The sequence below is a fragment of the Gossypium arboreum genome, chromosome 11 (genome assembly GCF_025698485.1).
Source record: "Gossypium arboreum isolate Shixiya-1 chromosome 11, ASM2569848v2, whole genome shotgun sequence".
Lineage (NCBI taxonomy): Eukaryota > Viridiplantae > Streptophyta > Magnoliopsida > Malvales > Malvaceae > Gossypium > Gossypium arboreum.
Window position 1 is genome coordinate 135,943,807 of NC_069080.1, and position 13,630 is coordinate 135,957,436.

General features: G+C 34.8%; 1 protein-coding gene across 1 annotated transcript; it reads left to right on the forward strand.

Annotated features, from left to right (window-relative positions):
* The first annotated feature begins 1,847 nt into the window (after positions 1–1,847).
* Positions 1,848–13,630, forward strand: LOC108472940 (villin-3-like). Its single transcript, XM_053021633.1, has 23 exons — positions 1,848–1,987; positions 3,418–3,564; positions 3,844–3,943; positions 4,084–4,152; positions 4,258–4,494; positions 4,643–4,820; positions 4,977–5,109; positions 6,125–6,284; positions 6,363–6,525; positions 6,601–6,701; positions 6,793–6,951; positions 8,238–8,306; positions 8,375–8,443; positions 8,555–8,692; positions 9,633–9,761; positions 10,299–10,457; positions 10,716–10,856; positions 10,941–11,066; positions 11,679–11,741; positions 12,237–12,362; positions 12,447–12,548; positions 12,754–13,009; positions 13,090–13,630. The coding sequence occupies exons 2-23, from the start codon at positions 3,509–3,511 to the stop codon at positions 13,236–13,238; spliced, it is 2,883 nt and encodes a 960-aa protein (XP_052877593.1). The 5' UTR covers positions 1,848–1,987; positions 3,418–3,508; the 3' UTR covers positions 13,239–13,630.

A 13,630-nucleotide genomic window follows, 5' to 3' on the forward strand; every position in this document is an offset into this window, starting at 1 on the left:
AGGGCTATTTTTAAGTTTATGTTAGTGCAGTTTAGTTAAAGAATTTTAAAATTGTGTTGGTAATTTTTTTAAAATATTATAAGTACGGAGTAATCACAAGTATTAAATTATTACTATATAAATTATTCTAGTAATTATAAAATAGAATCAAATAAATTAGTACTAGACTAGTATCAAACTATTAGAACATGGATTATTCTAGTAGTCGAATAGAATCAAATAAATTAAACAAGACTAAAATTCACACATAACAACTATACAATGTGAAACTCAAAAACCCATGTATATAATATACATGGTGAGTCAAGATTCATGATCTCCACCTTTGTCAACAAAGTCAAGGCTTTATTAGTATGTTGGTATTCGATTATGTTAGTCCGTTTAAATTAAATGGACTTATAATTCTTGAACATTAGACCAATATGTTCATGATAATTAAAATTTATTTATAGATAATATATGTTTAGAGGAGGTGGGATTTACTTTTAGAAAAGCTTTTACAATGTTGTTCGAAGAACCGACGAACCCCTCAACGATAGAGGTATTATATTTGGTTTTAGCTCCAGGTTTTGTCTCCCAACTTTACGAAGAGTCCTCAAAATATTCACGGAGTAGGAGCGCCTCTTCCACTAAAGAAATGTGAGCATTGGCTTTGGTGGGATCCAAACACATGACCTTATATGTAGGGTAGAGCAATTTTTTATTTAAAAAGAAAAGCAACCCATCTTTTTCACTTCCGTTTTAGTTGGGTGAAATGAGTTGAATGATTTTGACCTCAATTTAATAGGTTAATTCAATCAAGTATCGATTTTTGAACCCTCAAATTGAATCTCACTTCGTGAATCTATTGAGTGCTCTCCACGAAGTTGAGAGATAAAAACTTGGAGATAAAATCGAGTATAGGCATCTCGAGTACAATAATTTCACCATTAAAGGGTCCCTTGGTTCCTTAAGCAGTACTTCAAAAAATTATTCGAGATTGAGTCTAATATTTCTTAATTGAGATAAATATTAAACCATAAAAATATTTCTTAATTTTCACATATAAATGGACAAAAAAACTAGTATTAATTTACCCTAAACATTAGGTAAGCGTAAATAGAGCTTAAGCCTTAATCTTCGAGGTGTTGCACTTTTAAGAGAAGAATGTAAGTTCGAATTTTAGATACAACATTGTTAGAAAAAGTAATTATAAATCTCAATCATAAATTATAAAATGGATTTGAAAGATAAAAAGATAAAACTAGTTAAGATATTGGTCTAGAAAATTTCATTAAATCGATTGACCTGAAAATTGGTATAGGCCAATTTAACTATACGGTTCAACCAACTGAATCGAACATTTTGCAAAACATTTTTTATAATTTTTTAAATAATTTATTTTATCAAACCAAACAAACTAATTGAACCATTAGACCGATAAACTAATTACATGACCAGTTCAACTATCAATTCAATTCTAAAAACTTTACATGTAATGCCTGGTGGGGACGGTGAGGGCTCTTTGTGCTGTTTGGTCGGAAGTGGGCCCTTGTTTTGTTTGTCCCGTGGTTTCGGCCTTTAGTTACCCATTTCATAACTGAAATGAACGTACATTACCGAACAAATGGAAGGAAAAGACAAAAGCTAAAATCATAAGATGATTGACCAGTGCCATATTTTGCCTAAAATAACAACTTCGCCACTCCCTCGAGCTCTCACAAATATTTTCCCACCAACCAAACAGTAACCGAAACAGAAGGAAAAAAAAAAAGAACCTCTAATCTCGCTTCACCATGATAATTTCATTCAAGCAATTCTCTGTCTCACATTTTGCAAATCTCAAAAACAATTCTAAATAATAATATTTATTATTAGATAAAATTTGGAAATAAGAACTCACCCAACGCTAAAAAACTGCAATAATTAACCTTTTTTTAATAAAAAAAAATTCCAGCTCTGTTTTCTTCTGTTTCTCCCCTTCTTCATACTCAATCTCTCTGTCAAGGTATCTTTCCTTTTGTATTTATGTTTTTTTTTTCTTTTTTCTGTGTGATAAAGCGAAGGTCATTGATTTGATATTCTTTTTCTTTTAGATTATAATTGATTTGGATATTCATTTTGTTCCTGTTTGATTTTATGTTTGTTCTTCTGGGTATGCTTTATTTTGTCATAATTTTAATGGGCTTTGTTTCTTTTTCTCTAGTTTTTTAAATCATGTATGATACTGGTGTCAACTTTTCATAACTTTCTCGTACACTTTTTTTGTCTTTAAGCTTCTTGTTAAATATATTTATATATCGTTAAAGCTAGGGAAATGATTTGATTTCTTACTGTTAATGAGCATTATACAGATAAGGAAACATTAGCTTTCGTTTTGAATTGTTGTTGATGTCAACTTTTCATATTTTTCTAGTAATTTTTAATGCATTACCGCGCTAGTGCTAAAAATCCTTTGATGCCTAGCGAATTTCAGTACAATGCTCACTCAGAGTGCTTATTATGAGTGATTTCTAGGATGTAGTAACGGCAGGGCCGAAGCAGGAAAATTGCTTTAGGAGGGGTTAGAAACGAATCTTAAATTTTGGGGGAGCCAAAGTGAATTTTACCATTTTATTAATGTATAGTTTCATAAACTTCAAATGGACTAAAAGGAATATTTACCATTTTGGAGGGCATCTACGCCCCAGCATGGCGGTTTGAGAGAGATTGAAGAGGGTATTCTCTAAGAGCTTGGAACAACTGCAAACAAATTTTGGGACTAGGCTATCGTAGGGTAAATGGTTCTTTGTTATTTTAGACTTTTAGTACGAAAATGATGGATTATTGGTTTAAGGAATAGGACAATAGAGGAGTCTATCAATTTCTGAATCATACGACGTTGGCAAACCAGTGCATATAGGGTATGATTATTTTTTTTACTTTAATGAAAAATTCTGATTGTAATGCTAATTATGGGAACATCATCTTGATGTTTTGAATCCTGCAATGCTAGCTGCATGGACAGAACACACGGTTCATGTTTATTCAAGCTGAAAAGTTGCTATTTATATAATTGTCTTTTTGCAATTTGTTAGGCTACTTCTTTTTCTTTCCTTTTTTTTTTCCGATAAAGGGATCATTATATAATGATCATGCAGTTTGTGTGAAATTTCTTAATACTGGACCATGGTAGAACCTATGTGCTGCCTATATTGGCTTGTTGATGAAGATTGTGAAAAGCTAGGACTTATTTCTTTTCGAATGATGCTGCTATCAAAAGCCAAACTTATTTCTTTTGTTTTCTGCTTAATAACAATTTTGGGAAATAGGAACATATTTTTAGACTGCTTAAAATGTTGTAAGCATTGGTTAAAAAGGTTGTCTTATTTTTATTTTGCACTGCAAATTAATTTTTTTTTCCTTGCATGACCTGATACCTGTATTTTCTCTTGTAAGTTTCGTACTTCCAGACTGCTGAAGGTTGGATTCTCGTGTTGAGCTTTACAATTTTTGCTTAAGGAACACTGACGAAGAAAAACTCTGAGAAATGTCTAGCTCTGTAAAACTTTTGGATCCTGCATTTCAAGGAGCGGGTCAGAAACCGTATCCTTAAAATGAAGGGCATATAAGTTGCGAAGTTATGTACTTTTATTTTTTTTACTTTTTCTTTTAATATATGAGTATATTGTTTTTTTCTTTCTTTTCTTTTGATAAGCGGGACTGGAATTGATCACTAAGTTCTTTTCATCTTCTTCTAACCACAGCGGTAGAAAGAAAAAAGATACTACAAATGCTTTCTTTTCTTTTTAAGATGTGTGCTTACGTTGCTTATATGTCCCAATAATTTTTTACCTTAAGGCTGTTGCACTTGACATCTTGTAGCGGGATTGAAATCTGGCGTATTGAGAATTTTCAGCCAGTTCCGTTGCCAAAGTCTAACTATGGAGAATTCTACATGGGGGATTCTTACATTGTCTTACAGGTGCATTCGCTCTCTCCCTCTTGCTCTTGTTTGTATGCAAGCCCACGACATGCATTTCTGGGCCTGGATAAATCATATAAGGTGAATCATTGCCCCTTTATTTTTGTGTCTCATTTGCTTTCTCTCTATATTTTTTGTAGACAACACCTGGCAAGGGTGGTTCAAATCTGTATGACATACACTTCTGGATCGGGAAAGATACCAGTCAGGTGTACTTTTGCTTCATTTTCTTTTACTTTTCTTAGTTTGTTGAGGATTTAAATGTAACTCCAAATGAACTAAAACATCATTTGTGATGGTGTCGGATCAAGCAGGATGAAGCTCTAGCAGCTGCTATTAAAACTGTTGAGCTAGATGCAGTACTAGGAGGGCGTGCTGTGCAGCACAGGGAACTTCAAGGTCATGAATCTGACAAATTTTTGTCATACTTTAAACCTTGCATTATACCACTGGAGGGTGGCATTGCTTCGGGATTTAAAAAGCCTGAAGAAGAGGAGTTCGAGACACGGTTATACGTCTGCAGAGGAAAACGGGTTGTGAAATTGAAGCAGGTAGTAGAGTCTCTTTACATAAGAATGATTGATGAATATGGATAAAAAATAAAGAAAGAAAGAGAAGGTTCATGAATTAATTGTAAAGTTTTTAACATGAGACCTATTGTAGATATCAGAAAATACCATTTTTATTATGATGGTGCAGGTTCCTTTTGCTCGGTCTTCACTGAATCATGATGATGTATTTATCCTGGACACTCGGAATAAGATTTATCAATTCAATGGTGTAAATTCTAATATTCAGGAAAGGGCGAAGGCATTGGAAGTTGTTCAGTTTTTAAAGGAAAAGTATCATGATGGTACATGTAGTGTTGCGATTGTTGGTAAGGATGCGTTGATTTACAGTAATAAACAATGTTCTTACTATGTATTCTCTACCTCTCTAGAAGTATTAATTGAATTGCGTGCAAGGTTTATTTATTTAGCTGGCACTTTATCAAGCTTAACTTGTATATGCATAAATGTATTCACCCTGCCAGAGGATGGGGAATTGTATACTCGGTCAAACTCTGGCGAGTTCTGGGTCCTCCTTGGTGGTTTTGCTCCATTAAACAAGAAGGCTACAGCTGAAGATGATGTAATTCCAGAGACTACTAGTACTAAACTTTATAGGTAATTCTGTAATTGTGTCTTCTGTTTATTCTGCTACCAGTGAAATGAAGATTTTGGCACGCCTAAAATTTTGTTGAAGTTAGAAGCTAAGACAATGCATGCTAGTCATATGTTGGTAACAGTACTTTAGTTTCTTATTGATTGCAAGAAAATTAATAAGCCTGTAGCCCCAACCTCTTGCACTCAGATAACATTAAGCAATCAAGCCAAGAAACTGTTCACCGGTGTGGAAGACATTCATAACTTCCTTTGTTCTTTTCATTGCTGCAAGACAGCATCAAATGTTCTTTTTATGTACTTGAAATCCTTAAGCTTCCTCATATTTCACTTTTAATCTATTACCTTTAATATAAAAAATCTTAAATTGAAGCCGTCCTCTTCTGCCTAATATCTACCCATAAATCTCAACCTGTGAACGTGTGAAACCTTGTAAGTCTAAAAGCAGCCAACTCTAAAACTGTTATCTACTTTTCAAACTCACAAAAGCCTTTTTAGTTTTATCTAATCTGCTAAACATCATATGTTTCTCACATGTTCTTTTGGAATTCCTATCTGTCATCTTTACTCTGTCAGAAATCTAAAATCAGATTCTTTAGTGTGTTATCAAGAATGTTATGACTTGTACTGAAGTCATGAGGCAGCATTAAAGATAAGGTTTAAATTATTTAGTCCATACACTCTAAATCAATTGTTGTATTTATTATTCAAAAAGTAAAGGGGGAAAAAGATATTTTGAGCGGATATGATAACCCTTCTTATGTAGATCTATTTTAAATTGTTTGCTAAACAGCATTAAGAATTTTCATATGGTCATCATTATTATTTCTGATATAGATGAACTGAACTTTCTTTGGTTAGATACTTGTTTTCTGGTAGAGCATCTCTTCAGGGGCATTTCAAATGAGTAGGCACCCCTGATTAAAGTTGTTTAGTTAATATTGGTTTATTATTACCATTGTTTTTAAAGGTATATGCCCTTTTTAACTGATAATTTGGAATCATCTTGTTCCTGTAGCATAACTGATGGTGAGATGAAGCCTGTAGAAGGTGAACTATCAAAAGGCCTTCTCGGAAACAACAAATGCTATCTACTAGACTGTGGTGCTGAGGTTTTTGTTTGGGTTGGACGAGCGACACAAGTAGAGGACAGAAAAGCTGCCAGTCGAGTCGCTGAGGTATAGCTAGACGCATAGCATTGATTTCTTCATGTGTTTAAAGAATATGAATTCTCATTCTTAATCTTTTATCTCCAGGACTTTGTTACTGGTGAGAATAGAGCAAAAATAGCACGCATAACCCGTGTCATCCAAGGCTATGAAAACAATTCATTCAAGTCCAAATTTGATTCTTGGCCAGAAGGGTCTACAGCTCCTGGTGGTGAGGAAATAAAAGGAAAAGGAAAAGGAAAAGTAGCCGGTAGGACCCCTTAAACAAGTCACAAATAACATATTTTGTGGTTAACTTTATTGAATGGTGTTTTTCTACTGCTAGCTTTTCTGAAGCAACAAGGAGTTGGGGTCAAGGGAACAATTAAAAGTGTTCAAGTAGTTGAAGAAGTTCCAGCTTTGCTTGAAGACGGTGGAAAGATGGAGGTCCAGTGAATAGTCTGCTTTTAGTTGGTTTTTGGTATTGGACTTAAAGACACTAACTATATATATGAGTATGGTGTTGCTTGTTTTTCAGGTATGGTACATTAATGACGGTGCCAAGCTGCCATTGCCAGAAGCTGATTTTGGTAAATTCTACAGTGGAGACTGCTACATTGTGCTTTATTCCTACCACTCAGGTGAAAGGAAAGAAGATTACTTTCTCTGCTGTTGGATTGGAAAGGATAGCATTGAGGTAATTTACACAGTTCCTAGTTGGGTTAGAAACAACTCAAGTAATATGCCCTTTCTGTCATTTTCAAATTTTTGTTCATGATAGACCTGCCTTCCACCTAACAATTTGAAACAGTGGATTTGATGTTAAATAACACAGACAAGAGTGCCGCCAAGGTGATCTCCTTATTACGGAAAGAATAATAGAGAGGCTTCCTATATTAGTGCCTCCCCCTAAAACAAAATTTAGAAGTTGACTTCCGAATTTCATCCAAATCATAAACTTGGACTGCTAATCTGGATTCGGGATCCACCTAATTATTCTCTTTTCAGCTGGTTTACTCTATCTAGGCAATCTAAGGCATGATTGATTTAGTCCCTGGTCAATCTTAATGCACCTGCAAATTGAACCATTGATGGAGGGTAGAAATTTTTTAGCAACTATCGGATTCTCTAAAATGTAAGATCAGGCTTTGTAAACAGTGAACACGCCGATAAATGCATATAACAATAGTGCATCACTTCAGTTTAAGTCAAGAATAACTGAGGACAAGTAAAAAATAGGGATCCTATTATAATTTCGATTGCTACAATTGATGCTGGAACTGGTTTGTCTTTAGGGGAGTCCCTAATCTGGACGCATTGCAATGGCTATGAACAGTAGGGAGAATTTCTTCATCGACAAAATAGAACAACTATTGTCTGGGAATTAATATTACTGACAATTAAACAAATAAAAGAAGATAAATTTAAGAAAATTAAGGCATAGATCCACACCCATTCTGGGAACTGACAGTATCACCACAGTACCCATTTTACCCTGAAGATAACACTTACAACAAAATTGAAAAACATAAAATCTCTTACATGAAATTTAAAAAGAAAAAGGGATTGGAAAGCTCCTATACTTTTTCCCAATGAAAATGAGCATTAATCACTGAATCTCTGCTAGTGACCTAGAGTATCTCTTATTTTATGTTTATAGATATAATTTTATACTTTCTTTTTCTTCTTTTTTTGCAACAAGTTCCCTTTTCTTGTCAATGTTATTATTTGAGAATTTTAACATATTCCTTATAATCTATTGTTCTTTATATGGTGCATTCTTTTCTAGCTTATATAGTGGTGACAGTACCTACATTGTTCGGCATGTTCTCTGCTTTGGCTTTATACTTTTCCCATTTGTAGCTCCCGTCCTTCATGTTCTTTGCATAGAAGAGAGAGGTGTTGCACATTGTTAACGTGAAGGACTTAATTATAGTGAGAATCATTTCCACTTTCTAAAAATAAGTATATTTCTCAATTCAGGAGGACCAAAAAACGGCTTATCAGCTAGCTACTAAAATTTCTAACTCATATAAGGGGAGGCCTGTTCAGGTATCATATTAAATTTGGCTGATTACTATGATTCTAATGCTTTTGTTTCTAATAGATGCTTCTTGCAGGGTCGAGTGATTGAGGGTAAAGAGCCACCCCAATTCATCACACTTTTTCAACCTATGGTGGTCCTTAAGGTATTCAATTCTACCTCAAAGTTTTAGAATCTCATTACCAATTTCCTGGAAGTTTTTTTTTTTTTTTTAAATTGGAGGTTATCGACCAATTTTCCTATGAATCCTATTTAGGGTGGTCTAAGCGCTGGTTACAAAAAGAGTATTGCTGACAAAGGCTTGACGGATGAAACCAACAAAGCAGATCGTGTTGCTCTATTTCGCATATCAGGAACCTCCACACACAATAATAAAGTATTGCAAGTTGATGCGGTATGTTTGGTTGGTTTTAAACTTCCAATGCATGAATGTGTTTTCATATAACTTACATTCAAATGTCTAGTTTAACTTTTGTCTTGCATGCCACTACTTTTAGATCCTAATATTTCCTGTTGCTACCATATATTGCCTTTTTTCAGTTTGCAGTGAGGAGTTGGCAGTTTAACTTTTCTTTGATTTTGAGAAATTTGATTGAAAGTTATAACTTGTACACATGTAAACTATCTGTTTTATCATCTGAAGTTGTGGGGAATTATGTTGTTTCATTGTCAAAGTCATGCATGAAAAGACCGTGGTAATATGATTGACAGTGTTCTTTACTATGGAATAACTTGTCCAGTTGAATGTCATGTTGCTTTTGCTATCGTTTTACTAAATTTTATGCTAATTTTTGTGTGACATTATCCAAGCGATCTCACTCTTAGTTCTCATTTCTCATAAGAGAAATTGGGTTGCTAGCTTTGTTGCAGCATTAATGACATAGAATACTGAAAATGATAGATGAAGATTTTTATTATTTGAGAAAGTTTTAACTTTATGAGTGTCAAACCAGTTGATTTAATCAATTAGGACGCAACATAGAGAAGCCTAGACTTCCCTTCATCAAGGAAGCTTGATGTGTTTCAAAACTTGTAGGCCTTATAACTAAAAGAGGCAGCTAAAAGAATACTCAGTTAACTCAAGAGATGGGAATATGAAAGACTTGGGATTGGTTTAAGTGTCCCTAACCTGTTTGTGGATGTTGAAGGACAGAAAGGGACCAAAAGTGCAAAATTTTTCTCCCTCACTTATCTTACTAATAGCAAGATACAAGCTACACCTATGTGATCAAACTGTATTCCTGCAGTGTTTTGTTGTGATGCCTTCAGCGAGGTTATCTATTCTTTTTATATCCTAACAGCAATACCTCCTTGTCCTTACAATTACTGTTCAGGTAGCAACATCTTTGAACTCGGCAGAATGTTTCCTCCTGAAATCTGGATCTTCAGTTTACTTATGGCATGGAAACCAAAGCACCCGTAAACAGGAGCAATTAGCTGCTAAAGTTGCCGCATTTTTGGAGGTAGATTCTTTATAGAAAGTTGTTTACTTTGGGATTCAAATCAAAGTGACACAAGATTAAAAAGCGTGCATTTATTTAGAAACCTGTTGATGACCTGATAGAGTTACGGTATAGCATCTAGGTTCCTACAGAGTATTATAACAGGGATATATGCCTATATATCTTGTATCAATTAAATGGAAAGATTTAATTCTTATAAAATGATTATAGTTCTTTTGAGTTGAATGTTGCAGTTAAGTGTTCATTTGGCCAGAGTTCTTTAACTGATTATAACTGTTTTGTGCTTTTTAAGAATTGTTTATATAGGTATCTGAAAGTTCCCTTTCATTTTTTTACTTTTAATCTCCTCTGAATATATAGTGGGACAACTTAAAATATACTCAAACACTTGGTTCAGTTTCATCTTTTGCATAACATCTGGCTTTAAGCTTGTGATTTGCAATTAATTATAAAATCAATAGTAGCAATGCCTAATTCTTTCACACAACTCCGTCCCCCATGTCAATGAATCATCTAATAATCTTTCTTTTCATTTAGCCTGGAGTTTCTCTTAAGCGTGCTAGAGAAGGGAAAGAGAGCAATGCCTTCTGGCTTGCACTTGGAGGGAAAAAAAGTTATACCAGCGAAATAGAATCTTCTGAGACCATCCGGGATCCCCACTTGTTCACATTCTCTCTTAATAAAAAAGGTTTGTATGTTCACATTCTCTCTTAATAAAAAAAGGTTTGCGTCTTATTCATATACGTGTTTTGCTTTATTTTCTAATTTGGGCTCTAAGACTTTTTACTGCTTCCCTCAGTTATTAATGAAGCATATTACCATTCTAACTGTTATTTCCATGATTGTCTGTTTCCACGTGGATGCCACAGGAAAGTTTGAGGTGAGTTTATAACTGAAACTAGTTCCTACATATATCCAGTGTCTTCAATATGTAGTTTACATTATTTTTTGCAGGTGGAGGAAGTCTACAATTTCTCTCAGGATGATCTCTTGACAGAAGATATTTTGATACTTGACACACGTGCTGAAGTGTTTGTTTGGGTTGGTCAATGTGTAGATGTCAAAGAAAAAGAAAATGTTTTCAAAATTGGTCAGGTGAGGAACAAACATTGGCTCCTTTGTCATGTTATTGTTCTGATATGCTCATTATTCATTTTGGAAGTTTTTTTTTTTTTGCAGGAATATATAGACAGGGCTTCATCTCTATACGGTTTGTCTCCAAAGGTTCCACTTTACAAAGTTACTGAAGGAAACGAACCCTGCTTTTTCACAACATTCTTTTCATGGGATCCCAACCGAGCTACTGTATGTTTGTCCCTGAATGGAATTTTTTTACTTTATCCTTTACTGTCACTTCATTTATTGTTAGACCACTTTTCTCTTTATCAACCAGAAATATTATCACAAGTTGTATTTTCAGCTTGTCTATGCAAAACAGACAATGTTGAGAAAATGCCACCCTTATGGTTTAAACCAGTTCCATCCTTTTTATATGATGAAATGTTTGAATGTATTTTTGTTGTAGAGCCTGTGTAATAATTTATCAGACCTTTAGCCTTCAAATATAATATTAAGCGGCTATTTAACTAATGATGGAAATGAAAGAGGGAGTTGACTAGAATGAGCATTGGTTTTAAGAAAGCATCATCGAATAATTAAAAATTTTAATTCATGGTATTGAGAGATTCTTTTGTCTTGAATAACATCACTGTTACCTTACTGTTGTCACTTGCAGTGTACCCCAAATAAGAAAAAGTACCAATACTTCTATACACACTGAAAATCTTATTGTACCTATGTTGTTTCTTTGAATGCTAAAAGCTCTTCAACTAACACGGTTCATTGTTCCTTTCAAGTGTGTTGCCTTCAACTTCCTCTGTTTAATATTTATACTTAGATGTTCTCTCTGGAACACAGGTGCATGGAAACTCATACCAGAAGAAGCTGGCATTGCTCTTTGGGCCAAGCCAAGTTGAAGAGGTGAATTCTTTCTTTAATTCACATGAAGTTGAAATTTTCTCTCGACGAAGTTTATCAAGTGAAGTTCGGTTCCTAAAATTTAAATGGGAGTTAATTTGCAATTGCAAGGAACATAACTTATTGAAGCAGATTTTGTTTCGATGGAATGAAACCTGTTATAACCCGTATTCCTTCTTTAATGCGTTAAAAGCTTTTAGTTTCTTATCCATTGTGGACATTAAGAACCATTTTTCCATTAGCATTTTGTTGCTAACTTAATTCATAAAGAGGAAATTTCTCGGCAGTATGCCTAGAGCAAAGTTTTAAAATGAATTTCTAATATTATCTGCTACAGATGACACTGAATTTTAGTACCGGCTGCCCCTTAGTAGTAGCCTTTGGTCCTTGTAGTCTTTGTTGGTAAATTAAGACAGTGATATTAGATCTTATGTGAAGACAATCATGCTATTTCTCTTAAAAAGAAAATACTCATTTACTTATCTGTTTCTCCTATAGATGGAAGCTATGCTGCCGAAGCAGGAAAAGACCACTGGGAACCAAGGGGCTCCGACTCAAAGGGCTTCAGCTTTAGCTGCCTTAACTTCAGCATTCAATAAATCTCCTTCCAAATCACCCCCTCCGGTAATAAACTGCTTATGCCAATAAATGATGATACTTGTTTACTAATCTGGTTCCCTGATCGTTCGAATCATGCTGCCAAGACAGGAAAAGTCCACTGCGAACCAAGGGGGTCCAACTCAAAGGGCTTCAGCTTTAGCTGCCTTAACTAATGCATTCAAATCTGCTACTCGCAAATCATCCACTCTGGTAATAAACTTCTTATGCCATTAAATTCTTTTTTTTGTATATGTGTATGTATGCGCGCGTGCGTCAAAATCTAATATTGTTTTCTTACACGGTGATTATGACTGAAGTTTGTTGTGCCTGTTTTCTCGAGAATTCAGACCATTCATTATAGTGTACATTGCTTTCAAGTTTAACATACTTGATATGCACCATTATTGCCACCTAGGAACGCACCCCATCAAATCAAAGTGGATCTACACAAAGAGCTGCAGCTTTAGCAGCTTTAGCAGCTTCATTTAATCCATCAGCAGAAACCAAAACCTCAGCTCCAAAACCTGTCAGGTCTAATCCGGGAGGATCTCAAAGAGCGGCAGCCATAGCTGCTCTTTCGGCTGTTCTTACTGCTGAAAAGAAGAAACAATCGCCTGATGTATCACCTTCAATATCCACTAGCAGCACTCCTGCAGTAACCTCCCCACCTAGTAAGAACACTTGTACTCTTTTGACTATCTTTTTTGGAATCATTGAATTCAGTTGATCCACAAGTATCATTTCGATGTAGCAGCTGATGCAGACTCAAGTGAAGTGAACCCTTCTGAAGCTGATGATTCTGTAGGGGTTGCCAAAACCAATAAGGAAGACTTGAGTGAAGCGAACCCTTCTGGAGCTGATGGTTCTCAAGAGGTTGCTAAAACCAACAAGGAAGATTGAAAACCGAAGGACAAGATAGAGCAGAATGAGAATGAGCATTAACCTCCACTGGTTTGCGCACTTCCTTCGAGGTTCGCATTCTAACTCGCTACCACATCGCTGGGAAATTGATTTCATTTGGTATATAATATAATAAGATGCTTGGATTGCTCTGTCTAAGGTCTTTTGCATTTGTCATTTTGATAAATTCAGTTGTGGTTAGTTTCCATATTGATTGTGATGTTGCCTCAAAGAGTTTTTATTTATTTATTCAAGCTATTTTGCCCATTTCCTTTTAGTTTCACTGCCTTTTTAAGGATCGCTCACACACAGGCCAACATTCTTGAATTTCTTTGGCAATGTACCTCATATGTCTTCTCTGGGTTTAATTCATTGTTTTAATTTATTCAAAA

What these genes read in the sequence shown, in the direction of transcription:
- LOC108472940 (XM_053021633.1), top strand. Translation starts at nt 3,509, where the DNA reads ATGTCTAGCTCTGTAAAACTTTTGGATCCTGCATTTCAAGGAGCGGGT. An exon ending in ATGTAGTGTTGCGATTGTTG is followed by an intron (nt 4,821 to 4,976) that starts GTAAGGATGCGT and finishes TCACCCTGCCAG; the next exon opens with AGGATGGGGAATTGTATACT. An exon ending in TTGGAAAGGATAGCATTGAG is followed by an intron (nt 6,952 to 8,237) that starts GTAATTTACACA and finishes TTCTCAATTCAG; the next exon opens with GAGGACCAAAAAACGGCTTA.